This window comes from Ascidiella aspersa, chromosome 8, assembly GCF_963924565.1.
Source record: "Ascidiella aspersa chromosome 8, kaAscAspe10.2, whole genome shotgun sequence".
Taxonomy (NCBI): domain Eukaryota; kingdom Metazoa; phylum Chordata; class Ascidiacea; order Phlebobranchia; family Ascidiidae; genus Ascidiella; species Ascidiella aspersa.
Genome location: NC_139454.1, coordinates 15,531,692 through 15,557,422, shown reverse-complemented (window position 1 = coordinate 15,557,422; position 25,731 = coordinate 15,531,692). Strand labels below are relative to the sequence as shown.

The following is a 25,731-nucleotide window of genomic DNA, read 5'->3' as shown; positions in this document are numbered from 1 at the left end:
CCAAACGGTACGCGATTCTGGTTTTAAAACTTTCAAAAGGAGTCAAATACATTTAGAAGATATGTTTTTGAGTTAAGGCGTATGCCGTATAGTACACGAAGAATCCTACCACATCATTGAAACAAATTATTACAGTAACCCACAATATTTTGGTTAGGGTGTCGGTTTGGGTGAAGGTGGTCAACTATTAATATTTAATTTGATTGATTAACCTACCCAAACACTAACCCAAATAATGTTCGTTGTGGTAGGATTCTAGACCAGCGCCTGAAAATAGATCGTTTGCCTTACTTAGATGTTCGAGGTTCGATACCCGGTTGGCGGGCAAATAGCCTCTTCCTATCCTAGTTATAAATCCAATGTATTCAAGTTTCTGTCAATTACAGTCTTGTCTGTTCCAATTTCTCCTGGGAATTTATTGCTGTTGTTAAAACTATGTTGTTGTTTTTCTTCCATTTAATTACAACTTTATTGAAAAAAGGGTAGTTAAGTATATACTTAGTTAATTATTTAATTAAAATTAGTGATAGAAAAAGTGCAAAAAGAGCATGGCTCCCCCAGCAATTGGTGAAAAACAAACAGAATCAATGGATGACCAAGCTATTTGGGAAAATGTTGAGGTTGGTATAAATGTTTAAAGTACATAAGTTTTCAGCATATGTTTGATTGCCAGTAGGGATTTTCTATGTAGAATATCATATCGATATAATTTAGTCGTTTTCCCGCAAAAGATTGTGTCTAATTTTACTTACGTGAGTGGCAAGTTTAGATTAGTGCATGTAGCTGTGGCTAACGAACTACTGTGCTTGCTTTAAATCAGGGGTTCCCAACCTTTTTCCAATCTCGTACCACTTGGACGTTCTGTACTGCCACCGCACCCCCTTTGGTAATTGTCCTGTGCCTTGCGCCCCCTTTTGATATTAAACAACAGTAATTAACAAAATTGGGTATTTTTTAAATACATATCAATTAGACAGCATGAAAATAGAAAAGTTAACTCTTTGTAGCTTGAAGCAAAACAATGGGTTTGTTTGGTTTGTACTGGCTAAACTTTAATTTGGAAGACACACAAAAGCTGCTCGTGCTTGATATATTGGTCATCATTAGGGATGTTCAAAGTAGAATCCCAAGGTATTCTAGAATAATAGGTTTCGAATCTAGAATAACGAATCCAGAATAGCGAATCCTGGTATATTTTTATTAAATTATCTAACCTTGGTTTTGTTTGTGGAAGGGATTCATCTTAATCTACCCCACATGGCCTACAATCACAGTAATAACACACAGGGCCTACAATCACAGTAAGTCTGGTCCATGGGCCGTAGTGTATTGAAGTGGTTCTCCTAGAGCATGATCTTTCTTTTAAAACATCGAGGACCATTGATATATAAATTTACAGATCGTAACAATCAATATTGAAATATTTACAGTTTAAATTAATTTGCTATTTGTTTTTATAAAACATTTATATTTGATTTTTAGGAAGAACTTGGTGAAGAAATTCTAAAAATGAGTACAAATGAAATATCAAGTAGAGCAAAGCTTTTGGACAACGAAATTAAGGTACAAGTAAAATAATCAATAGCATGATATGTTTATTATACCAATGAAATAAAAAGTAAATGAAAACATACAAAAGTTTGAGCAGTCAGAAACATCACCTTAAATCAAGCCATTTATTATTAATCTGTTAAAGTGAACATTTTAAAGTAGTTATGGTTCTTGCAAAACTTAGTTTTATTAACAATTTTGTTTCTCTTTATTCAAAACTTCATGCTTTTTACCACTGCACATGCTTTTTACCACTGCATTATTACCATGAAATAAACAAAAGTAAAAAAAAAAATTGTATCATATATATGTAGATAATGAAAAGTGAGACACTGCGAATTTCTCATGAGCTTCAATCTATGAAAGAAAAAATAAAAGAGAATGCTGAAAAAATTAAAGTCAATAAAACCCTTCCATACCTGGTGTCCAACGTTATTGAGGTATGAAATAACTTTTTTGTCTTATTTTTAAAAAAAGTTTTTTGTTTCTCGAGAAATATTGCATTTTCAACCTTTAATTTCACATGATTTTTTTAACTGGGATAACATTTAACTTATGCATAAACGTTACACTGCATGGAGCTACAAGTTCAGTAAATTAGTAATTTCACAGGGTTGGGATTTTAAATTTGTCAATGCAAGTACAATTCACTCCGACGCATTTGCCTGACTGGGTGTTTGAATCTTGCCAGCCTATTTTTTTTTTTTTTTTTTTCGTCACACTCCTAAAGTTAAATGCCATGTTTACCTTAGGAATGTATCAACCTTAAGGCGTTAAACAAGGCTATTAACGAGTAAATTAGTTAAGAACAAATTCTTTTGTGACATTAACATAAAACATAAGGGCTGGGAAAGGGGGTGCACACTGCACATGTCTGCTTTTCTTACTTAAATAATGTTACATAGATGAGCTGTTTGGGGGCGAACTTGTGTGCAAACATGCAGCTGAATCCAGAATAAAAAGCACGGATGAAAATCTTTGGTTAAATTGGGAGAAATTTCTATTTTATGTTGCTGCAAATAACAATATTTATTATCCAATTTAATAGAAATTGTTTGCTAGGGTTATGAGTCACAGTGCAACATGCCATAGTATGCATAGTGTATTTAAATGCTAAATAGATTTGCTTAAAGCAGAGACATAATCATAGAAAACACGCTGATTTGTCGTTTGAGAACTATTTATACACACTAAAATAGTAAGGCAGTTAAATTTTTGAAAAACAGTTTGGTTTGGTAAGACGGAAATTCGCAGACACTAGTGTGCCTTTATGTTGCAAGTATTATTTTGTTCCGGGTGACTGGTAGAGTAGTGTCATTTTTTCTGTAAGGCGCTTGGGTCCTGCAATAAAACGAAGAAATAGTGGCAATCTACTCTGTAGTAGTTCAAAGCCTTTAGTATTGTATTTTTTGAGTAATTTTATTTTGCGGCGCACCTGGCAACCTTCAATGGAGCACCAGTGTGCCAGGGCACATTGGTTAAGAGATTCATAGAGTTTAGGCATTGCTAAACCAATTTCAGTTTAAAATTAACACAGGGATTTAGTGACATAAAGTCATATTTTTATGTAAATGAATAATGGAAAAACAATTTTTTATGTGGGTGGCATTGGAAAGCTCATGCTTTGGATTACTTTATTATATTTACTTATAGCCTTGAGCGACCAAACGCTGTAACATATTTAGCATTTTACGTCACATGAAGCAGTGTGTTCTACAGCATTACATAGTTAAAATAATAGGTTGACAGTTTTGTGGATTTCAGGCTAAGTTAATGGCTGAAAGCATATTTTACCACAGAAGATCAACTTCAAATACAGAATTCCTATCATTTTAAACTTGGCCTACATTAATGCGAGTTCGTATTTCGTGAGTCCACCAAATCGTTTTGTATATATGTAGGTGCAAACAAACATTTTTGAATGCTCTTTTCCCACGCTGTTATTCAGGAAAAATTTCAACACTGTTATGAACCTACTGTCGGCATATATTGCACTATCTTCTTATGGTTTTCTCAGTAGTTGAATTTGCATCCCAATTGCGCGCATAGTTTGGTAAAATTGTAAAACGTTTTGACCCTCTGCCAGAAATACAGGGCATTTAAAAAGACTCTGCACACCCGCATATGGGGCTTATGAACAAACATACTGTATTTGCTTGCAGTCATTTATTTTGTTTTGTTTTGATGCTGCTGTTATTAGGACAGCAGCACCGACAAGGTAGGGAGCAACTTTGTGCTCGTGTAAAACCCCCGATTGTGCACCAGTTTTTTTCTAGTGATGTTTTAAAACCATTCAGATTATCTGCTTCTGCAGTTTCTTTATCTAGACTATTCCACTTCGAAATGAATTCATTCAAATAAAAAGAATTCACATTCGAATGAATTCATTCAAATTAAGGAACTGATAATGCCACTTGGCGAAATATATTTTCCTTTAAACAAAACGTCTGATCCTGTTTTTACTCAAGTTTTTAACTATGAGTTTTACTTGTTAATATACGTGTCAGCGGAGCAGTGATCGACTCGCTAAAACCTGCTGCCGATGGTTTTGGATTCTATAAAGATACACCCTATTGTATTCCACTCAGAAATAACTCTTTTTGGGTAAAGCAAAACTTTCTACAATTCGATTTTACTGAAGGCTTGAAGATTTTAAAAGAATGACCTCGTGTTTTGTTGCTTCTATTGTTGCTTCTAAGTATACAAAAATCTTCTTTATTTAAGCCTTCTTTTCCGTGCATACTTTTCCAAACTTCTATAAGGTCTGCCCGTAACCTTCTCATTTCCAAGCTTAACAGTCGGGCTTCATCCAATCTAGTGTTGTAAGGTTTATTTTTTATTTCTGTTATCATGTGTGTTGCTCTATGTTGGACCTTTTCTATTGAATTAATTTCATATTGCTTGTACGGTCTCCATGCTTGAGTAGCATATTCAAGTATTGGCCGGACTAAGGTCTTGTATAATGGTAGAATGTTAAATTTAGTTTTATATCCAAATGTTCTCAGCTTTTCCAACCGTTTTCGAGATGTGTGCTGAAAAATTTAAGTCATGAGAGACAAACTAATAGGTCGGTAGTTCTCCTTCAGATTCTTAGGCCCCATTTCGTGTATGGGGAGTTATATTAGCAGACCTCCAATCTTTGACTACTTCACCTGTTTCTATGCTATGATTTATAATGTTGAGTAAAGGAGTTGTTATGATGTCACTTAATTCCTTTAACATGTAAGGGTGTATACCATCCGCTCCAGGAGCTTTACTAACATTTAAAGATTTAAGTTCTAATCTTAACTTTTCTTCGCTAATTTTTAATCAAGATAGATTCACCGATTCCGACCCCTTAAAGGATAAATCAGAATTGGGGGGCTCCTCTGATCCACCATTTGTAAAAACAGATGAGAAGAATTTATTGAATATATCAGCCATGGACTGATCATCACTAGTTTCATATCCTTGATTGTTGAAGAGGGAGCCTATCAATTATTTTATGGTTAAGTTATTTAGAGCATACTTAATGAAATCCTTGGGGGCTTCTTGAATATTCATGGCTATTTTTTTCTCCAGGTTAAATTTATATTTTCTGATCATATTAGTTAGATTATTAGTCGCTCTTTTATAGTGATTATAATCAGGTTGACAATGGGTATGTCTATAAATTTTCCATTTCCGAAGCTTCTTGTTTCTTGCTCTTTCAATCTGTTTGTTCCACCATCTTGGTTTATTTGTAGGCTTCTTATTTCTAAGGGGAACAAACAACTCTGTAAGCTCATTCATCTTTTTGCAGAACAAATCCCACTTATCTTCGACAGTTGTGTTCTCAAAATCCCTTTTATAATTCCAGTTGTCTAGGAAAATTTTCATTTGAGGAAACTTAGCAACTATATAGTTTCTAAATTTATTATTTGAAACACTTTTCACAGTGCAAACAGGTATTTGGAAGGATATCATATTGCGATCACTATTACTAAATGTGTTGTGAACTTGAATATTCTAAATAATATTTTCCTCCTTAGAAAAAACAAGATCTAAAATGCTGTCTCCCCTTGTGGGCGACTTTACATGTTGAAATAGGTAATTATCCAACACCATATCCAAAAAGTAATTATCCAACACCATATTTCTAAAATTAAAATCTCCACATACAATAACATTTTTATATTTGTCACATTTCTCACTAATGTTCATCAAGTAGTAACCATTGTGATTTGTTGGACTTCTGTAGCACAAACCAACTACAAGTTCAAACTTACCCAGGAAGTGCTATAACGTACCCAGGAAGTGCTATAACAGTATCTTCTATATCAGTATGTAGCCATGATTCAGAAACAAGTATAATGCTGATATCATTTGCACACCCTAGAACTTCAAGATCCCCAATTTTTTTAACGATACTGTGTGCATTAAATAATAAACAAGATGTAAAACAATCTTTACTTTCTGAGATTAGTCGATTCAAATATGGTGGTAAAGTACTAGATTCGGCAGATGGCTGATTTATTCTACCAGCTGTAGTTTGCCCTTTTTTATGATCACTCTTTCACCGTTTTCTCTCCGAGCTTTTAGTGGCTGCCTTAGATTATAATCTTTTTCCTGCTACATTTTAGTTAAATCAGGAGATATAAAGACTTCACTGTAACGAGAACTTTTATGTAGCTGCTTTGACTTCTGCAATACTTCATATTTATCAGCTTTGCTTGAAAGCTTAACAACCATTATTGGTTTTGTGTGTGACTGGATTCTTTATTTTGAAATACAGAAACTGCTTCTATGTTATAATTTTTTATACCCAGACCATCTTCAAAAAGACTCTTTACTTGTTGAACTTGGTCAGCCCCATTATTTTCTGGATGCATACCTCGTATTATTAATTTTTTTTCCTTAGCTGCTTGATGTGCAATTTCTTGGACTTCTGATTTGACAAGTGATGATAAATCATCCAATTTGTGTATAGTATTTGATGAAGCCTTAAGATCCTTTAACTGTGATTCATGCTCTACTAGTGTGTTTGAATTACTGCTAACTTTCTCTAACTTATTACATTTTAATTCCAGCTCATCTTGTTTTGTTTTCAGTGTTTGAATTAGTTTTAAAACATCCACCGCTTTATCATTGCAAAGATTACAGAACCAATGTAAGGCATTATTTGACTTAGACAAGACATTATACTCATCCTCAGACAGACCCAGACAACATGTTAGATGATACCACAAGTTGCAGTATTCACATTTTAGAGCAGAATCCTTGCCATCAACGACTTTGTGACATTTGCCACATTTTTCCTTTGATAACCGCTTTCTTAACATAACGCAGATAATTGATTTTTAATTCTTAATATACACTCCTTACACCTTATTCAAATAGAATTCAATTTACCTAGTACTGCAGCCCATAACTTCGGTGCTCTTGGCAGTAATTGATTCCCTCAGATATACAATATACAGGTGTTTTGCCTTGGCTTGTTGCGAGAAGTGTGATAAACAACCAAGAATTTACCTCGCTGGACATGGAAGTTTAGGAAGCTTAGCTGACGAGGAAACAGCCAACAAAAATATTTTATTTAATCCATTGCTCTTTTAAGGCTTGCTTCAAATATTTTTTTAAAAGGAATCACTTGTTGTATTATGTGTATTCAAGATCCCCTCTTTTGACACAGCCTGTAAACACATTTTTGGTTTCTCATTCGGCCCGCTGTCAAAAAATAATTGCCCACCCCTTCTCTACATAGTGTTGAGTGCTTGAAATGTTCTCAGACTTTCTTTGTATTTAACAATTAAGATCTCAAAAAATAGGATTGCTTTCTACCAAAAATAGAAAAACATATGTTCAATGATCAGTTGAAGTGTGTCCTTGAAGCCGTATTTTACAAATCTGTAGACATGGTGGGGGAGTTATGGGCAAAAAACCTTCTGCCATGCATATTTTAGGTAGACATTTAAATGTTATATTTATTAGGGTGTTTAATTTTGATCTTTACATGGTCCATTATTTTTCGCCCATATGATCTCCCAAACCCTGAATTTCAACTTTAACAAAATTATTTTTATTGGCCTTAAACAAACCAATTCGAACTTAATTAAAAAAAAAAAAATTAACTCTTTGATGTGTCTGGGATAAAGGCATTCTCTTAACAATTTTGCGTAACATTGTGCCACTCACATGTTAAGTTTCTTTCAATGCGAAAATTGTGGTGGACTGGCAGCTAACTCTGATAAATATATATACATATATATGGTGGCGTATACACGGCAGGGGGTTTGGGAGGTCTTTTTTTGGTATATATGTGCTATGGTAGGAGTGTTGACAATGCTTGTGTTCGCTTTGTGTCTACTCTAGCGGTTCTCTTTCGCTGGACTTTAATTGGCTGTTTCTAATTTATTTTTTCCTATTTAATGTTGCATCACTATCACTATTTTATGATCTCATTAGTCATAAACGGCAGACAAAAAATGGAGAAATTCCCACCTCCTTTCAGATGTCAAGATTCGCCCCTGATATTTATATATATTTAGCACAAAATCTATTCATTGCAGTTACTAGACATAGACCCAGATGAACAGGCTGAAGAAGATGGAAGCAATATTGATCTTGATTCACAACGGAAGGGAAAATGTGCTGTGATTAAAACATCAACAAGACAGGTTTGATCATGGTGTCTAAATGTATAAAACGATTGTCACTATTATCTCTGAAAAACTAATGTATGATGCTGTTAAAATAAAAATGTGTACTAATTGTGCCAAAAATGCTAACTTTACTATTTCTCACTACAGTGTTGATATTGAATTATAATATGAACTTGCCAATCGGCCAAGTGTTTACCAATTAGCACTCGCCTGGACAAAATTACCCTGGCTTTTAAATGTTGCATGTCTACAAATTAGTGTCCTAATAATTGTTTTCACAAATTCTAATAACCTGCCACATAGTTCTTGTATAGCTTGCCTCAATTGCTTACCAGACTTATAAACATGTAGGAGTTTTTACCATGTCCATTGTGCTTGGTTAACTCATATTTGTAGTGGTGCAAGCGTGTGTCACTAGCGTTTTCTGCAAAAATTGACATAAGCCTTTGGCCTTTTTACCAAATTGAGTCCAGTATGTTTCATAACAACAATCCAGGTTTGCTTAAGACACTCTTCAGTGGGACAAGTTGGTGTCAATCAGTACTTACCCTGAGCAAATTGCACTCACATTGGCAAGCAGGTGAATGCAAAATATCAACACTTCAAGTATAATCAGCACCAACATATAATTTAGTTTATCAAATTTAATACAATGGAAAATATTTGATATATTTACAGACTTATTTTCTTCCTATTATGGGCTTAGTTGAACCAGAAGATTTGACACCGGGTGATTTAGTGGTGAGAGTTTTTATTCACTTTGTTATGAATGATTTTCATTTAATTATAAACTAATTATTCATAATAATTTCATTGACAAACTAGAAAAGGTGAAAACAAAATTGTTTAATGCCCTCAAATGGGGTTAAAATATTGCTAGCTTACAAAAGGCCTAATATTTAAGTAGGTTTAAGTATAAACATCAATTAAAATCTATAAATTTATTTCCTTATGCGATTTTAGGTCAGCTTTAAAAGGTCTGTACTGCTGTGAATATGAATTTGTGTATAGTGCAGCAGTGCGTATTATTATTTTTTCTGTTATTCATATTTTATATTCAGTATTTAATTTTACACATAATTGCTTTTTTACCAACAAGGAAACAAAGTTAGACTAATCTTACAATTAATTGCATGAAATGTTTAAGATGTGAACTTTTCTAACCGTCAATGGTGTAAACAAAATTCTAAATTTAACGTTTTAGAATCATATTAGTTTGTTATGTGCAGGGTGTCAACAAAGACTCTTATCTAATTCTTGAAAAGCTACCTACAGAGTTTGATTCGCGAGTAAAGGCTATGGAGGTAGATGAAAGGCCAACGGAACAATATTCAGATATTGGTGGTCTTGATAAACAAATACAAGAGGTGATATGTTGTAAAGTTGTTAAAATGTTAATCAACTGATTGTCACCACTGCTATGCTGTACACAATATATATTTTTCACCCCAAAAAAAGTAACTAACCAATCGGCTTTTAAGGCTATATGCAAAGCTTATTTGCATTGTTATCGTTATAGTTATGTCTTTTTTTGTTGTTGTTTGAAGGTATTGTAAATATATTATGTACATAATTTATATTAGCGGAACATGGGTGTGCAGAGCGTTTCTAGACGCCCTTATTTTTTGGGAAGGCATCGCAACGCCCTGGAATTTGACAAGGTTAAACTCGCAATTAGTGCCCTGCACACTATTCACCTCAGAAAATTATGTGTTCGCACCTGCAGAAATATATACCACAAAATACGACACACCAATGTGAATCATTCGTCCTGTAACCTTGTTAACAAGCTGAGCACGAGGCTATTCTGCAAGTTTTTATGGGAATGCCTCAAAAAGTTTGCAGTCGTTTTGCTAGCCAGGTTTGTTCACTGATAGACAACGTTATGTTATTGCTTTATTATGAGCAGAGTAGATCACCACTATATGTTGCCCTTATTATTTCAAAGCACGCTTTTGGTCACTACGAGATTACTAGAGACACAACAAAATGATATTAATAATATCGAAAAGCGCTAAATCAACTTCCCAAGTAATTTGACGTTTTAATGGTGATTAAGATTACTGTTAAGTAAGCATTTTGTACAAAATTAAAAAAACGTTCTGGAGTTTTTTAGGTTCGGCGCCTGATACGTATGTGTATATGTACTGTTGCTTAATTCTTTGTTTAAGGTCAAAAGTATTAACGGACTATTTATCCCAAATTGCTATTAGTATTAAACAACTTTTTTATATATTATTCAAGTTGATTGGGTTTAAATAGTTGCCCGACATAATAACAGCAGCTAGGATCCTTTCATTGCATTGCCATGGAACAAGTCTGAGACTTGAAAACGGATATTACCATTCAGGTCCTTAAATGCATGAAAGTCGTTTTAAATAAAATTTAATGTCAATTCGTTTGTTTTACACTTCAAATCGCACCACACGCGGATTTAAAAGACCCTTACTTGTATTAAAATATTTATTAGGCCAACCGATAACCAAAGGCACCTGTGTACTTTTAATTTAGTTTTCAATACATTTTTTGCAACTTTAATTTTTAGTTGATTGAAGCTGTTGTTCTGCCAATGACACACAAAGACCGGTTTGAAGCTATTGGTATTCAACCTCCAAAAGGCGTTCTGATGTATGGGCCACCAGGCACAGGAAAAACACTCCTGGCAAGAGCTTGTGCTGCTCAAACGAAGGTATATATACATACAAGTTGTTGATTTTATTGCATTTTTGAACAAATTTCGAACTGATTTCGCCTTATTGTGCAATGCTTTGTAGTCTACATTCCTCAAGCTTGCTGGCCCCCAACTAGTGCAAATGTTTATTGGTGATGGAGCAAAGTTAGTGCGTGATGCCTTCTCTCTTGCCAAGGAACGAAAACCAGCTATCATTTTTATTGATGAGTTAGATGCAATCGGAACGAAAAGGTTAGTGGATTTTTGTGTCTAGATTATAGAAGAAATATGAACAAACATATTGCACACGCCCGTATTTGAATTAGGTATCGGAATATCTAATAATATCAGAGCTAATACCTGATACTTTATGTTTTATACAATGATGTAATTTGGTATCGGATAGGATTGTGATACTGTTGCCTATATAGCGGTGGTGTTCAAATGGCGGATCTCGATCCGTTTCCGGATCTTCTAATGTAGTCTTGAAAAAAAACTTTCTACAGTATTTTTTATGTGAATACCAATTGACAGTGTTGTTGAATTTTGTAAAAAATCAAGCATAGAACGAGACTTACAAATGGTAATCTTTGTGAGCGTTCTAGGAAATCGACAGAAAAAGCGACAGAAAGCCCCAATCGATGCTATTGTAAGACCTAAAGTTTAAAACAGGGGTCGGCAATCTACGGCCCGCGGGCCAGATGCGCCCTGCCAGTGTAATTCATTCGTCCCACCGCCTCTTTGACAAACTAGATACACTGTAAATTGAAATCCAAGCCTAGGGGTGGAAATTGTTAAGCTTTGGGGTGGTCCACTCGAACATGGAAAATTCCATTCCACCATGGTAATAAGCAACCCCATGGATGGGAATTCCAGGCATGGAATTTTCCATCCTATATGCTTTGAAACTTTAGGGATGGGTTTGGCTACCCTCCTTTTTGGATAGTAATACGCATGGAATTATCCATCCTACAAATTTTTCTATCTTTGTCAATCGGTTTCGGCCGTCATTCCTACTTGATATTACCACGCATATAATACCGATGTGATGTTTATTGAAAGAAAAATTTTAAAGAGTAAAGTACGAAAAACTTACAACAATTTCAGGTAACAATAAATAGCTAGTTATCAAAGGTGAATAGTAAACGGCAAACGGAATGTCACGGAACATACGACAAAAAAATAAATAGAGACATGTTATTATATACTTCCAAAAATTATATGTTTTTTATAGTCATATCTTTGTTTTTTCTAAATGCTAAGTAAATTAATTAACTCCGGCAAAGGAAACTGATACACAACAACAAGTAAGCATTATACAAGGATAGCATTATAACCTTGGTTGTGCAATGTGCAGTGTCATCACTGGTATCAGTGGTGTACTCTGAAAAACATTCACAATTTATTAAAATCGTTAACAAAGGGAATCTTAGTCTTCTAATTTACATTAATATACAGGTGGTTGTTATTAAACAGCTAAAAAACTTAATTTGAAAATGCACCAACAGGCCAAACTTTACAGTTTTGTTCATGGATATTAATCTTGTATGGTTACAAAATACTTAACACAGCCTTGAAACTACTAAACAAAAATTAGAACTCGTGATTACTATTTAATGCCAGTGGTCCCAAAAGTGCCAGTGGTTGTATTGCATATCTATATACCAGGATAATTTGCAGTAGTTTAAGATGTTTAAAAAACTGTGACTGCACTTCTCTTTTGAAACAGTTAATAAGGTAAAAATGAAAATTACATGCCTTTAAATTGTTTTACAATGGTTCCAATTAGGTTACAAGTTTTACGATCTCTAGTATAGCATATTGGGAAGTTTGACCTGCATTGCAAACTTATCTGAAACTTAAATTAGCAAATGCACAAAAACGTTAGCCATTGCCTACAGTTTTTTTATATTTATAGAGCCGTGCAAATTAAATTCATTACAAGTACAACAGCATATTTTAAAGCTGCTTTTCCTTGTGCAATTACCAAAGTTTTTGATCGGGTATAAGCATTTTAAAATAATTTTATAAGATAAATTTGGTTATAGTTAAACAAATTGACACAGAATACATAAAGGTTTAAAAACATACACTGGTGATAGAAGGCTTTTTTGGAGGTCAAAGTTGCAGAGGCAAAACTGATGCTTGATGAAACTAAAAAAACAAAAACATTACACTCTTAAATTGTGATTAAAAGTAATAGAGTTATTTCCAACCTTTTAGTTCTTGCAACCCCCTTTTCATTATTTGTTTAAAACTTTAGTAACTACTATTAATTAGTAGTGAAACAAAGTGCCATACAAGAAAGCTAAATTTTAATTATTTAAGCAGAAAAAGGCATGTTTTCTCAATATTTACTAAATGGGTAACTTTTAAAGCTGCAAAAATTCCAACATAAGGTTAAAGATGAACCTAAAGATGTGAAACTACTTAAATATCCATGCGTCTTAAAATAATGAGGTTAAACATTCTTATTAACAAACAACTTGATGGTAAGAATTAGGTTTTTGTTGTTATAAAGCAAAACAGTAGAGTCCAAAATCTAAAATAATAAATAAAAATCATGTACTTTGTATAGTATGCTATTTAACCAACTTAATTAAGATTTACCTGCAAATTTTGAGCAGCCATCCTAATTAAAAAATCTTTCACATCCAAGCTTCAAACCCAACAGGTCCGTTCGCATTTATTGGTATTTTTCTCCGATATCTTCAGTGTTTTTCAGATTTCCAGGTGTGCAATTAGGATTTTATATGCTCATACTGTATAAATATTTTAGATGTGCCCTAAGACTTGCCCGCAGATGTAATAACCTTGTTTCCTAGGTTAGATACAAATTTAGTGCACGCTAAAAGTAATTTTATTCAATAAATTTTTTTTTTATTCTTAGATAAACCTATAAATATAACTACAAATACAGCTTATAGCTCACTATCCTAAACACATATTTGATAGCAAGCCTAAATATTTTATCTTTCCTCGAGAAACTCCAGCGCTAAGCTGCCTGACTTACTTTTAGCTTCTGATGCTAAACGTTCAAGCTTGATTGTGATGTCATCCGCATATTGGCCAATCGGGCGTCTGGAGTTTAAAAATATGCGCGCCGTTCGAAAATAGCGCAATATAATAAATTGCAATGACAGCGGGTAATGGTCGTCGCGAAGTTGAAGCAGCGGGGAGCCATTATTGCGTTTCGCATAAAAGCGCATGAGTAGCAAAGTATGAGAATTACTTTTCAATGCGTTTTAGTTGATGTTCAACCTTTACCAATAAAACATCTTTAAATATTTCACATCTTTATTCCCGGATATATAAATATACTTCTTTATTTTTGATAAATAAGTAGCCTAAATAAGAAAACTTAAGAAAAAAATAAATAAGAAACTTTAAGAACAATTTATATTATATAAATATATGCTATTTTTGGATAATAATTTTTCGGCTACGAAAATTGAAACATGTTAATTTCCACCCTTAGTGTTTTAAATTTGGTGCATCATGAAAATGATGGAAATAACCATCCTCTGCACAGCTCGATTGGCTTGAACAAAACACGCTTCTACAAATTTTCACCCTTGGAGTTTGTAATTTCCACCCCAAAATCGCACTCCAATTTACAGTATACGAGTCTATTTCAAATACTTTTTGACTATTTAACTACGTAAGTGCGAACAATTTTCGCGCTTGGCGTAAATGTTCTTTGTACGTCCGGTTTGTTTACGTTTTGATGTTGTCTTTTGAACTAGATCAGCGCTCCGTTACCGTTGTGTCGTGGAAGACTGCCAAGTATGTCGCGGACAAACAGAAAATGTATTGAAAAAAAATGGTCATATATTGTTTAGCATTTTTTTATTTGTTATTTTCGGCAATGTAATAAAAACTTGCAAGAAATGCCGCTATACCAAAAAAAAACGCCTGACTTAGAAAGGTTAACAAACACTGAACTAGATTAACTATTAAAGTTATCGCGTTTCTTCAAAGTAGTTTTATTACACTTTTCATTAGTAGCATGGATAACGACGTGTGTGAATTTTAAACAAAACAAACGCCTTTTTTCGCGCTTTGCGTCAACACTTTACTGCCTCCTTAAATGTAATTAAACACGTTTCAAAGTGTGAAAAACGATCCGAGGCCCGGCTGATTCACAGTTGTTCTAACATTTTTTAACACAATTCTCAGTTAACATTTTGTGCGGCCCACAGATACCTTTCTGAGTTGGTATAGGCCCGCAACTAAAAAAAGGTCTTGCTGCTGTAGCACACTTCACTTTTTACTTTTACAAAGCTATTAATATTTTGTAGGGTACATTTACATAAATAAAGCACCATAACAATTAAAGCGTGTCCAATATGTTTACTATTCGTTTTTGGTGGATCATCATGTTGTCAGGTTTGGCTGTGGTGGCTCATGGCAGAAATCATTTGAACACCCCTGCTATATAGTATTCGTATAAAATAGGGATGCCCGATAATGTCAGATAGGGGCCGATACCCGATGCCAAGTGTCAAAATATTGGTACTCGTCCAATACTAGGGTAGTATCAGTGCCAATCCGATACAAAATTATAATAGGAACTCCATGCTTGATTTGTGATTCAACGCAGCAATTTTACCTTAAAATGTAAATTAAAAAAAAATTGTAGGTTAGCGATTGGAGGTAACTAAAATTGTTTTATCCTAAAGCAAATTATGGCCTAATAACCTGGAAATAAAAACATTGAACGGTTCTACTTCGTCTATTTTGATTATTTGAGCATAGCAATGACGTCATTTAGTATCAAATCGAATTACAAGCCTCTTCTCCAAAATATCTTCTATCGGAATCAGAATAAAATATAAAGTATCGGAGTCGGAGTGGTACATTCCTATTTAGGATTACCATAAACAAAATTATTTTTTTGTTATTTGTTATTACATTACGAGATTCTGAACACATTTATTTGGAATAAGATCAACTCCAACACATTGATTTTGTTTTAGTGTTTTTTGCTAAAAACGGTAATGTAGCCTATATTACAATTCGCAGTTACATTATGATGCCCCAGAAGTTATAATTAACCAAGCTGTTGACTTCTGTGATTTAAAGGTTTGACAGTGAAAAAGCTGGGGACCGTGAGGTGCAGCGTACGATGTTGGAGCTTCTTAACCAGCTCGATGGATTTGAACCAAACAACGATATTAAAGTAAGAAACCTGGCGAAACAATGTAAAAACAAAATGTCATAATCGTCATTTTGAATAAATTATTCAATAACTAAAATTAAACGGACAAAACTTAGTACGAAAATCAGTTTGTTTGGATGTTATACGATTAATATATTTCACTCCTACGAGCATCATCAGCATCTAAAAACAAACCAAAATATAAAACAAGAAGTACGCAATTAGTAAGTCAAAACTAAATCAACTGTTCTCGGCACGTATGAAACTACGCAAGCCACAACTGCTGTACAACTAAATTAAGAGTTGAAGTAAGTTCCAAACAGGAGAGTTACAGGATTATTTTGGAAGGAAATTAAAAGTTTTGGAGAGATCCAAGATGTAATTTATTTTCAATAGCGTGTAATATGTTGACAATTATAAAATATATGCGATAGCTTCAGGGGCATTTCGACAGAAATTACCTTGGTCGAAGTCAATTTTTTGTTTTTTTCAAAAGAGTGTAATGCTTCTTTTTCAAATTGTTGTATTTGGAGAAAGACTTTAAGTCCCTCTCCCAACTTTATGCATACTGTTTTTTTTTTATTGTATAAACTATAGAGCAGGGTAGGGCAAATGTATTTAATGGAAGAGCCATTTGCAGAAAATGCAAGTACCAAAGAGCCTCAAAATTATTTCAATACTAAAACGGTACAAAAGCTAAGTTCAGCAATAATAACGGAATTATAATACAATAAAACGGTAAAAATTACCACAACAATAAAAATGGTAATAACAAAATAACACGCACAATATTTATCAATATCAGTCATTCGTTTGATTTGATAAACTGTAAAACTTTAGCAATGAAATTGCGTTGACATGCTGTTAACTAATTCTTCGGATTCTATGTCTAGTGTTACGTCTAATGCCAGCCTAAATAAATAAAAAGAAAAACGACTCGACTAGAAAAGCCACAAAAACATGGCGTCGAGTCGCATGTGGCTCGCGAGCCACAGTTTGCCCACCTCTGCTATAGAGCCTTTGGTGTGTCACACATTTGAAATTATTTCGTACATTCGTTAACTATACATACTTTAATTTTCGAGATTTCATCAGTATAATTCCCATTCCAATTCGGTTTACAGGGTTGCAATCATTTTAATGAAGGATTTAAAATATTTGGTTAAAGTTGTATTTTATTACCAATTGGTCCTGCTTAAGGTATTCTCCCTCAGAATCGGGTAAGTCTGAGTAATTGAGTATTCCCCCATAAATGAGAGGCTTAAAGTAAAATGTTTGGCATTTAAATCTGACGCTCTTTGATACACACTGTAAGTTTTTGTTTTGCGTTTTAGTTGAATGGACCATTTAGATTATCTTTCTGCGGTCTGATATTATTTTTCGAGTTAGATTTAGATTTAGGTACTTGCTTATTTTGTATGATGTTTTAGAGTTTTAGACGATTCTTGAGCCAAATATTGTAAGCTTTTCGACGAGAATTCGACCTCTTGTGTAAGACCTTTCTTTCTTTAAAAGTTGTAAGATATTGAGAAATCTTGCCGCCAAAGGAATTTTCATTTCGTGAACTTCGCCCAATAACTTCCTTAAAAACAGAGACGGTGAAGTGAACAGCCATTGATAAAGCAGCAATTAGAGGCAGTTGGTTTGGTGTAATCTTAATTATTAAAATTAGTCATTGTTAACATGAAGTACGTCTAGCAATTGTTTACCATCAGTAGCAATCTTGCTTGCTCTGAAAGTAAGCTACAAGTTGTTTCGCTGAAACACCTGCTCCAAACAAAAACGTTTTTTTTTTTTCAAATAAAATCCAAATTATATCATTGACAAGCAGTTTGAAAATGAATAATTGTGCTCTTTAAAGGTATTAAAAGCACAACATAGGGATATTTGCTATGAATATAGGTTATCACCGGTTATTATGCCATTTTGCTACGCTTGCGCCAACATCATATAAGATGAGGAGGTATCAACATCTAATGAATGGGGCTACTGCGGCATTTGTAGTCATCTGGCAAAATGCAAACAATGTTTCTTCATACAAATACATTACTGTAAACAACCCAGACAAACTTTAACTTTACAATATAGTTTAAACTGCAAAAATGTCAAAAAAAATCCAAAAATCCGTTCTCCACCCATCGCGGCTTATCTGTGTTATCAGCTCATTTTTACTAATTGCATCTTAATTTAGTTGCAGTAGTTGTTGCTTGCGTAGTGCACCACGTGCCTCAGAACAGTTGGTTTGAGATTTTACTTACTAATTACGCACTTGCTTTATATTTTGTTTTGTGTTTGAATATGGACGGTGCTCATAGGAGTGAAATATTTATCGTATTACATCCAAACAAACTGATTATCGGTTTACTAAGTTCTGTACTTAGTTTGATATTTATCATTGATTGTTTAACGTTTCATTTTCAAAAATATTTAATCGCGCAGTCCTTGCTTCTAGTAACCCACACTTTGACTTACTAGTTCGCGCAACAAACGGTCCGTAAATAATACTTATTTGGCATCTTACTTTTTAATTTCGCGCAATCAGACTTTGCACAGGTATGCACTTTAAACTAAAAATATAATAACCCAAAATACGATTGTAGTACGCTACTGTTTTGTTGTCAGGTTATAGCGGCGACCAACCGAGTTGATATTCTTGATCCTGCACTCTTGCGTTCTGGTCGTCTAGACAGAAAAATTGAGTTCCCAGTTCCAAATGAAGAAGCAAGGGCCCGAATTTTACAAATCCACTCACGAAAAATGAATGTCAGGTTGGTTGGTTTGTTTCGTTGTTGGTAATATTGTGTTTTTCTCTTTTGCATAACTTTTCCATTTTCATAAAAATGTGGTCCACTGTGTCATTATTTGAAGTGCTTATTTTTTAGCTCTGACGTTAATTTTGAGGAACTTGCCCGATGTACTGATGACTTTAACGGTGCCCAATTGAAGGCAGTATGCGTTGAAGCTGTAAGTTTTTTTTTTATTTTATCAAGCGCCATGAAATAACATTCCTAGAAAATTGTTATAGGGAATGATTGCACTACGGCGCGAAGCCATTGAATTGATGCATGAAGATTATATGGAAGGAATTCTAGAGGTTCAAGCGAAAAAGAAAGCCAATCTTCAATATTATGCTTAACATTTTCCCTCTGCTTTGAGACCCATTTCTGTGTTGTCTCAAGTGAAAATAATGCCAAGGGCATCGAATCGTTAAGTGTATTGCACAAAATAAAATTCATTTTTTTGCGTAAAATATTAATTTCGCTGTAAATGTAAAAAAAAGTGAAAAGGACACAATAAAGGTACAGACAAGGTAGCAAACTGTTGAATATAATCGGTCTTGTTCAAGTTTTGACATGTCGAAAGTATCTCTGGATTTTCTAGACTAAACGAGAACGTAGACCAATATAAAAATAAAAAAATGCAACTGTTCTATTTAATTTTATTATAAAAAACAGACCAAAATTTGCCCATTAATTGATAGGTTAACTACGATCGCATTTACGAAGTTGATGTTTATGCCTAACAGCTTAAGGGAGAAATTGACAGTTATTTAAAAGTGTTGCGACGTGAGACGCTCGACTTATCTTCGGCTCTCTCTCTCTTGCGACGTACGAGTAGGCCTACGACCGACTGTTAAAACAAGCCAAATATTGTTAAGAGACGATATAGCCTCTAGCTAAAAAGATTTCTTTGATTTGGGCAAAACATAGTATAAAATCGAAGAAAATTATTTCTGTATGGGTTCACCATGCACAGGTTTGTAATGTAGCTTAAATATCGATAAAAATATCAAGTAGAAGAAAATCATCTTGTTATTCTTCCTTAAGATGATGTCGATTTTCTCGACCTACTTGGCCTTCGGCTATTATTCATATTTAAACTACACTATTATTTTAGGTGCCGTGTGTAAAAAAAAGTTCTATTTAATTAGATTTTGTAATTCGTTCATTAGCCTACATTTCTAGGTCCAATAGCCCCATAGATGTCTCTTTTAAGGTAGGCCCACACATATTTTTTTAATGTAGCCTAATAGGCTATTATGTGCAGAAAGAAACAAATGAGGACAGCCATCTCTTATAATAAATAGAAAAGTTTGCCAGGCGGTCGCAAGCATGTGGTTTTAAAGAGGCAGATAAGGCAACGTCGCTTACACTGCTTCATTTTAAGCAAGAAGTTGGACGATAGGGTAAATTGAAAGAAAGGCATGTGCTCCCAAACACAAAAAATTAGTCTCTTTTTATGAAAGATAGTCGCGCATTTCAAGCGAGCGTTGTCGCAAATCGCTCACAGGTAAGCAATTTTTTTTTCAAAGTTTTTTTACGTATGATACAGTTTGGTGCCGGGATTATGTACTAGCTTGAATATCACGCAAGTCTAAACGAATGCTGTTACAACTTCGTTTTTTTTATGTTTGTTAGTAACTCTAAAACGATAAAAGTTAAGGGTTTTCACCATTATAGAAACAACAGACAACATTGCACTTTTATTTTATGTTAAATTTTCACAATATTTTTTAAACCATCGGCTTCAACAAACTTTTAAACCACACCAGTCGATTAGATACCGCTTCCACACAGGTCGTATCCTAAGTGCTACTCTTATTGTGGGGAAGCTCCTATTAGTTGAACCCTTCCAGCTAGGCCCACATTTAGCGGCAATCAGTCGGGGGACAATCATCGTCATTTCTGTGTGTTTCAATGCAAGCTAACATGTTCTCCAATTAAAAAAAAACACGTCATATGTTATGAAATTTATATATAAACGAGGAAGTTTGTGTGTCAGTGAGTCTGTGTGCTTGCTTCTGGTGCGCTGCAGTGGGTTGCTTGCTTTGGGACTTGGAATAAGTTGTCGCGCTTTAAGGAGCGGCGGCGTCAAATTGCGCATTCGCCTCCAAAGTGCGCGGGTGCGACTCCTCGCAAAACCTCTTGACGTTTAAGGGTAAAACGTTATAAAACATTTATAGAGCAATAACCTGCGTCACCTTTAAAATCAAATCAAATAGGCTACATTCCCTTGGTAAAAATAAAATTACGAGTGGCAAAGTGAAGACTTTATGTTTAATGACTTCTTGCAAAACAATGAAAGACACACAAACATGTGTGTTTAACAACATCTGTGATCTAGCCCCTCGGAAGCTGCTTTATGACCAACGATTACGGCTTCAGTATCAATAGTACACCGAAAAGCCATCGCAGACTCGCCGAATCTGTCGATATATGATGCAAGCAGAGCAAGCCAAAAAATCAACTGGCCTGCAGTGAGGTTCGAACTCACGACCTCCGGTCAAGCCGGGACCGTCGCTCTACCAACTGAGCCATGCAGGCTCAGAGAGGAGCGAGTCGAGACACAACCATGCGCCAATACTTGCACATTTTGTTAGTACAGATTCGGCGAGTCTGCGATGGCTTTTCGGTGTATTATTGATACGGAAGCCGTAATCGTTGGTCATAAAGCAGCTTCCGAGGGGCTAGATCACAGGTGTTATTAAACACATATGTTTGTGTGTATTTCATTGATTGATACGGACTGATGATCCCCCAGTGTGAAGTTGTTTGTACTAACAAAATGTGCAAGTATTGGCGCATGGTTGTTTCTCGACTCGCTCTTCTCTGAGCCTGCATAGCTCAGTTGGTAGAGCGGTACGGTCCCGGCTTGACCGGAGGGCGTTAGTTCGAACTTCACTGCAGGCCAGTTGTTTTTCTGGCTTGCTCTGCTTGCATCATAGATCGACAGATTCGGCGAGTCTGCGATGGCTTTTCGGTGTACAATTCTTGCAAAACATTTGCAAAATATTGCGTTTGTTGCAGCGTTTTCCTTAACATTCTTTCATTAGGCATCAACACACCTACCCAGACAACGTACAGCAACCTAACAGAGGACAAAGTGTTGTTATGTAGGCCAAAACCAAATGTTTTTACAGTCTGTTTAGCTACCGTACGCAAAATTTTAACTGAGTTGCTATGCCAATTTATTTTCGCATTATTTACGCATCTGACGAAGATCTTACGCTATCGGTACAATTTTTTGTTACCGTTGACTGTCACATCGCCGTTCAAACTACATCAGTCCTTACCAGTTAAAATTATACCGTTAAATACTCTATTTAACCTGGGCAACGCTGGATATTTTATTTAGTTAACTATGAACCAAGCAGCTCACTTTGAATGGATTTCAGAAGGGTTCTTGCATTTAAAGGCTTAAATTACAAGTCGCCGCATTATTGGCATTGCTACAACATTCCCCTTCTCCAGAAATAATAAACACGTTTAAATATTCACAATTTTTTATAAAATTTGCATCCCGGTTATCACACCTGTCAATAAGTTAAATTAAAAAGTTAACATGCTTTAATATGTAAGCGCTGCTCATAGGGCAATAGGCAGATCTAAACTCAAAAAATTATTAGCTTACAGCAAATGATGTTCGATAATTGTTGATTTTCTTCTGAATGACACCTTGTTTTAAAACTTGAAATGGTCACAGAAAAATCAAAGATCCACATGCGGATCGCGAGAGTTCTCGCAAACACCATTAAAATGATAATGAATGACTAAAAAATCACCAAAAACTAATAACGCCGAAACTATAACATGTGTGGTATCCAGTCCAGGGACCTGACTGCGTTCCGTTGTTTGTGGCCGCCATAGATTAGCGCAACAAATGTTTTTTGGAGAAATCGCACGCCCAAATCGGCTATTTTTTATTGTAAGTTCATTAACCTGTCAATATTTTACGTCAAATGACGTCACTGGCGTCCAGTTTAGAGCAAGCATTCCACGCAAAATATCTTTGGCGGGAAGGCACTGGAATGCAATCAGGTCGATCCCTTTTTGAAGTGAACCATTTGCTTACTTTGGGTTCTCTTATTATACTTGCAAGGTTTGAAACACAAAAATTCTAATGCGAGAGGTTGCTGGCGGCGAAGCGGGCTCAAAAAAGTGTGCACATTGTGCACCAAATGTGCGTCAGCGAAAAGTGCACATCGCGTTAATGTGCAATTTATGTGCACTGAAGGTGCAATGTGCACGGAATATGCATTTAAACTTGCAGGTGGCCTAGAATCCTACCACAACTAACATTATTTGGGTTATATTTTGGGTGCGGGTTAGCGTTTGGGTAGGTTAAGCAATATTAATAATTAATAAATATAATAATACTCCAAACATTGTGCGTTGCTTTAACATTTGTTTCAACCCTGTAATCTAAGGTGTACTACAAGGAGGTATATACTTATTTTGCAAACTAATTCTATAGCTGTTTACCGAACTTCCTGGACCGGCTGATTTTTACATATATGACAAATGGGTCGGTTACCGTACTTCTAAGTTTGGTAGCCGGCTGCCGGGCAAATGGCCTTTTTAAAATATACTACTGTGCTCTAAGGCAGTGGTTCCCAACCTGACTACATTCCACAATTTGTGGCCGCCAACATTTTTTTCGGCTGAAATCTTTCGCCAAACTAGGATGATATATACGCCAAAAGCGACAATTTTTTCATTTTTTATTGGTAAATTTACTAGGCCGGCAATATTCCATGCCAAATGACGTCACTGGCATGATTTTGAGCAAGCTTTCCACGCCAAAATCTCTGGCGGAAAGGCAGTGTAATGCAATCACTGTTCCCAACGCATGGGTCGCGACCCAAAGTTGGGTCCTCTAACATTTCTTGGACGAAAAAATACCAATAAAAAAAGTTTAAAACATGAAGAGATCTGAAAACTGGAAATTTAAATATAAGTCACGAAGCGTTTTATGTGACATCGGAAAAGCTTTGTAGCATGTTCGCAGTGCAATAACATTTAACAGTTTTCCTTTTAATTATTGTTATTATAACATTATTATTGTTATTGCTGAGTGACCTATATTTCAATTAATTATTAAGCTTATGAAAAATGCCAAACGATCATACAATAAAGCTGTTAGTTGAAGCCGACATGCGGCTATATCCCAAATACTCATTGACAGCAAGCACAGCTATCTCATTAGTGATTTAATCAATATATTATTTTCGGAAAAAGTTACTGCTTTTGTAGTGCAGTTTGTTTGTAACGCAATCTTGTATGGCTTTTAAAATATTACGACAATTTGCTTGGGTCGCAAGATTTTACTGAACTAAATTTTTCTTATAAAATGGGTCGCCTTAAAAACGTGTTAGAAACCACTGCTCTAAGGTGCATATTTTGCGCAAGTGCACCTTTGAATGTGAATAGTTAAGTACACATATTGTTATTTTCACATTATGTGCACCGAATATCGCAATTGCACATTTTGTTTATGAGTCCTGTTGCCCGCAGCCCCTGAGCTGCGTGCTCTAGTCACGTGTTGGTAATCATTTATTGTGTTGTACGTTAGTTTTAATAATGTAAATTACGCGACTACTCGCCTATAAATGCTCATGCCCTTCTTGTCTGAGGAAGTCGTGGTTCTTGAACTCTTTGACTTGCTGCACACTAAGAAAAATAGAAAAGAAACCCGGTAAACTTTCTACAAAACAATAATACTACAATTTGGCAATCACCCTGAGTAAAAAAAGGCAGGGGAATAAATGTAAATACCATTAGATTATGTCACCAAATTCATCTGTGCCAGAAAGTCTCAAATCGTTGCTTCTTGCTTACATACCTATTTGCAATATTTTGAGAATCACTAGTAGAGCGACCACCATCATGTGTTTATTTAAGTAAAAAACACAGTGGTTTGTTTTTTCCATATTTTGCTACCCATAACTAAAGTCAAGTTTTATAGACCAGTTTCCCAACATTTCAGTAGCCTATTATTCATAAAATAGATACATTGGTAGTAGTGCAGTAGAAATACTTCACACTCAAAGTTTCTAGGAATCTGGTAAACAGGCCCAACCTTGCAACCTGACCCAAGCACGATAGGGGCACATCTGCTAAACATAAAGTGCAAATGCACATTCCATGCATATAAAGTGTATATTTGGTTCACATTTCAGCGATGTGCACATTTGATGCACAATGTGTTTTTTGGAATCACTTAGCGGCCCCACATTACTTGCATATTGTTTTTGGTACACACATCTAGAATTTTTAAGGGCTTTTGTTAACAGTTGAACTCCTGTTAAATTTTCAACTGAATTTGGTGCGAAGCATATAAAGAAATGTGTTTATTTAGTTTAATCCATAAAAAATTTAATATAGCAGTTGATATTATCATTCCTTTAATAAACAATAAGTTTCAAACTTATCTATATATTAGGGTGCTGTGATAAGTTTTTCAGTATTCTTTATTTTTGTTACAATTAACACAAAAGTGTTCTACTTTTCTAAAGAGAGTTGCAGAGCTGCCTTTTGTCAACCCGCATACCTTGACCAACAAGTTCTCTTGCTGCGTGTGCAATCTGTGAAAGTAAAACAGATAATGGTCTTAATTTGTTGTCATGCAGCATTACAAATAATGCTAGACAACAACCACATAACGTATAATAATTCTAATTCAAGGGCCACAAACTTTCCCAACCTTTAATTAGAGATATTTTTTGCGTTTTGAGTATTTATTACCTTGGTAACTTTTGCGGGAATAAGCCTTTTTGTGGGAAAGAAGCCTAGTTAGATTTTAATCTAACACGAATTTTTAATAAGATTTAATTCTGTTAAAACAAAGTTGAATTTAAGTTTTAAGATCTAAATATACAAATTCAATTTTTTGGGAAACTGTATAGTTACATCTGTGTTTTGAATGGGGTTAGGAATCAGAAGTTTTAA

At 34.8% G+C, this 25,731-nt stretch overlaps 1 protein-coding gene, 1 long non-coding RNA gene and 1 other non-coding gene across 3 annotated transcripts; 1 reads left to right on the top strand and 2 right to left on the bottom strand.

The window, feature by feature from the left end:
- The first annotated feature begins 479 nt into the window (after positions 1-479).
- Positions 480-19,308, top strand: LOC146136289 (26S proteasome regulatory subunit 6A-B). Its single transcript, XM_083396029.1, has 12 exons — positions 480-620; positions 1,483-1,563; positions 1,866-1,991; positions 8,079-8,186; positions 8,850-8,912; positions 9,401-9,538; positions 10,717-10,860; positions 10,946-11,094; positions 15,928-16,024; positions 18,626-18,771; positions 18,886-18,967; positions 19,029-19,308. The coding sequence occupies exons 1-12, from the start codon at positions 549-551 to the stop codon at positions 19,137-19,139; spliced, it is 1,317 nt and encodes a 438-aa protein (XP_083252155.1). The 5' UTR covers positions 480-548; the 3' UTR covers positions 19,140-19,308.
- Positions 12,051-14,163, bottom strand: LOC146136290 (uncharacterized). The gene is made up of 3 exons (XR_014501585.1): positions 13,453-14,163; positions 12,934-12,996; positions 12,051-12,226 (listed from the first exon to the last, which is right to left on the bottom strand). It is a non-coding gene; the product is annotated as an uncharacterized LOC146136290 (long non-coding RNA).
- A 1,944-nt stretch (positions 19,309-21,252) lies between the features above and the next one.
- On the bottom strand, positions 21,253-21,327 carry Trnaa-ggc (transfer RNA alanine (anticodon GGC)). Its single transcript has one exon. It is a non-coding gene; the product is annotated as a tRNA-Ala (tRNA).
- Positions 21,328-25,731: the final 4,404 nt, after the last annotated feature.

Excerpts from the sequence above, each read along its gene's own strand:
- LOC146136289 (XM_083396029.1), top strand. The coding sequence starts at position 549 with ATGGCTCCCCCAGCAATTGGTGAAAAACAAACAGAATCAATGGATGAC. Across the intron at positions 1,992-8,078 it reads TGGTGTCCAACGTTATTGAG|TTACTAGACATAGACCCAGA; the intron begins GTATGAAATAAC and ends TATTCATTGCAG. Across the intron at positions 18,968-19,028 it reads AGGCAGTATGCGTTGAAGCT|GGAATGATTGCACTACGGCG; the intron begins GTAAGTTTTTTT and ends AAATTGTTATAG.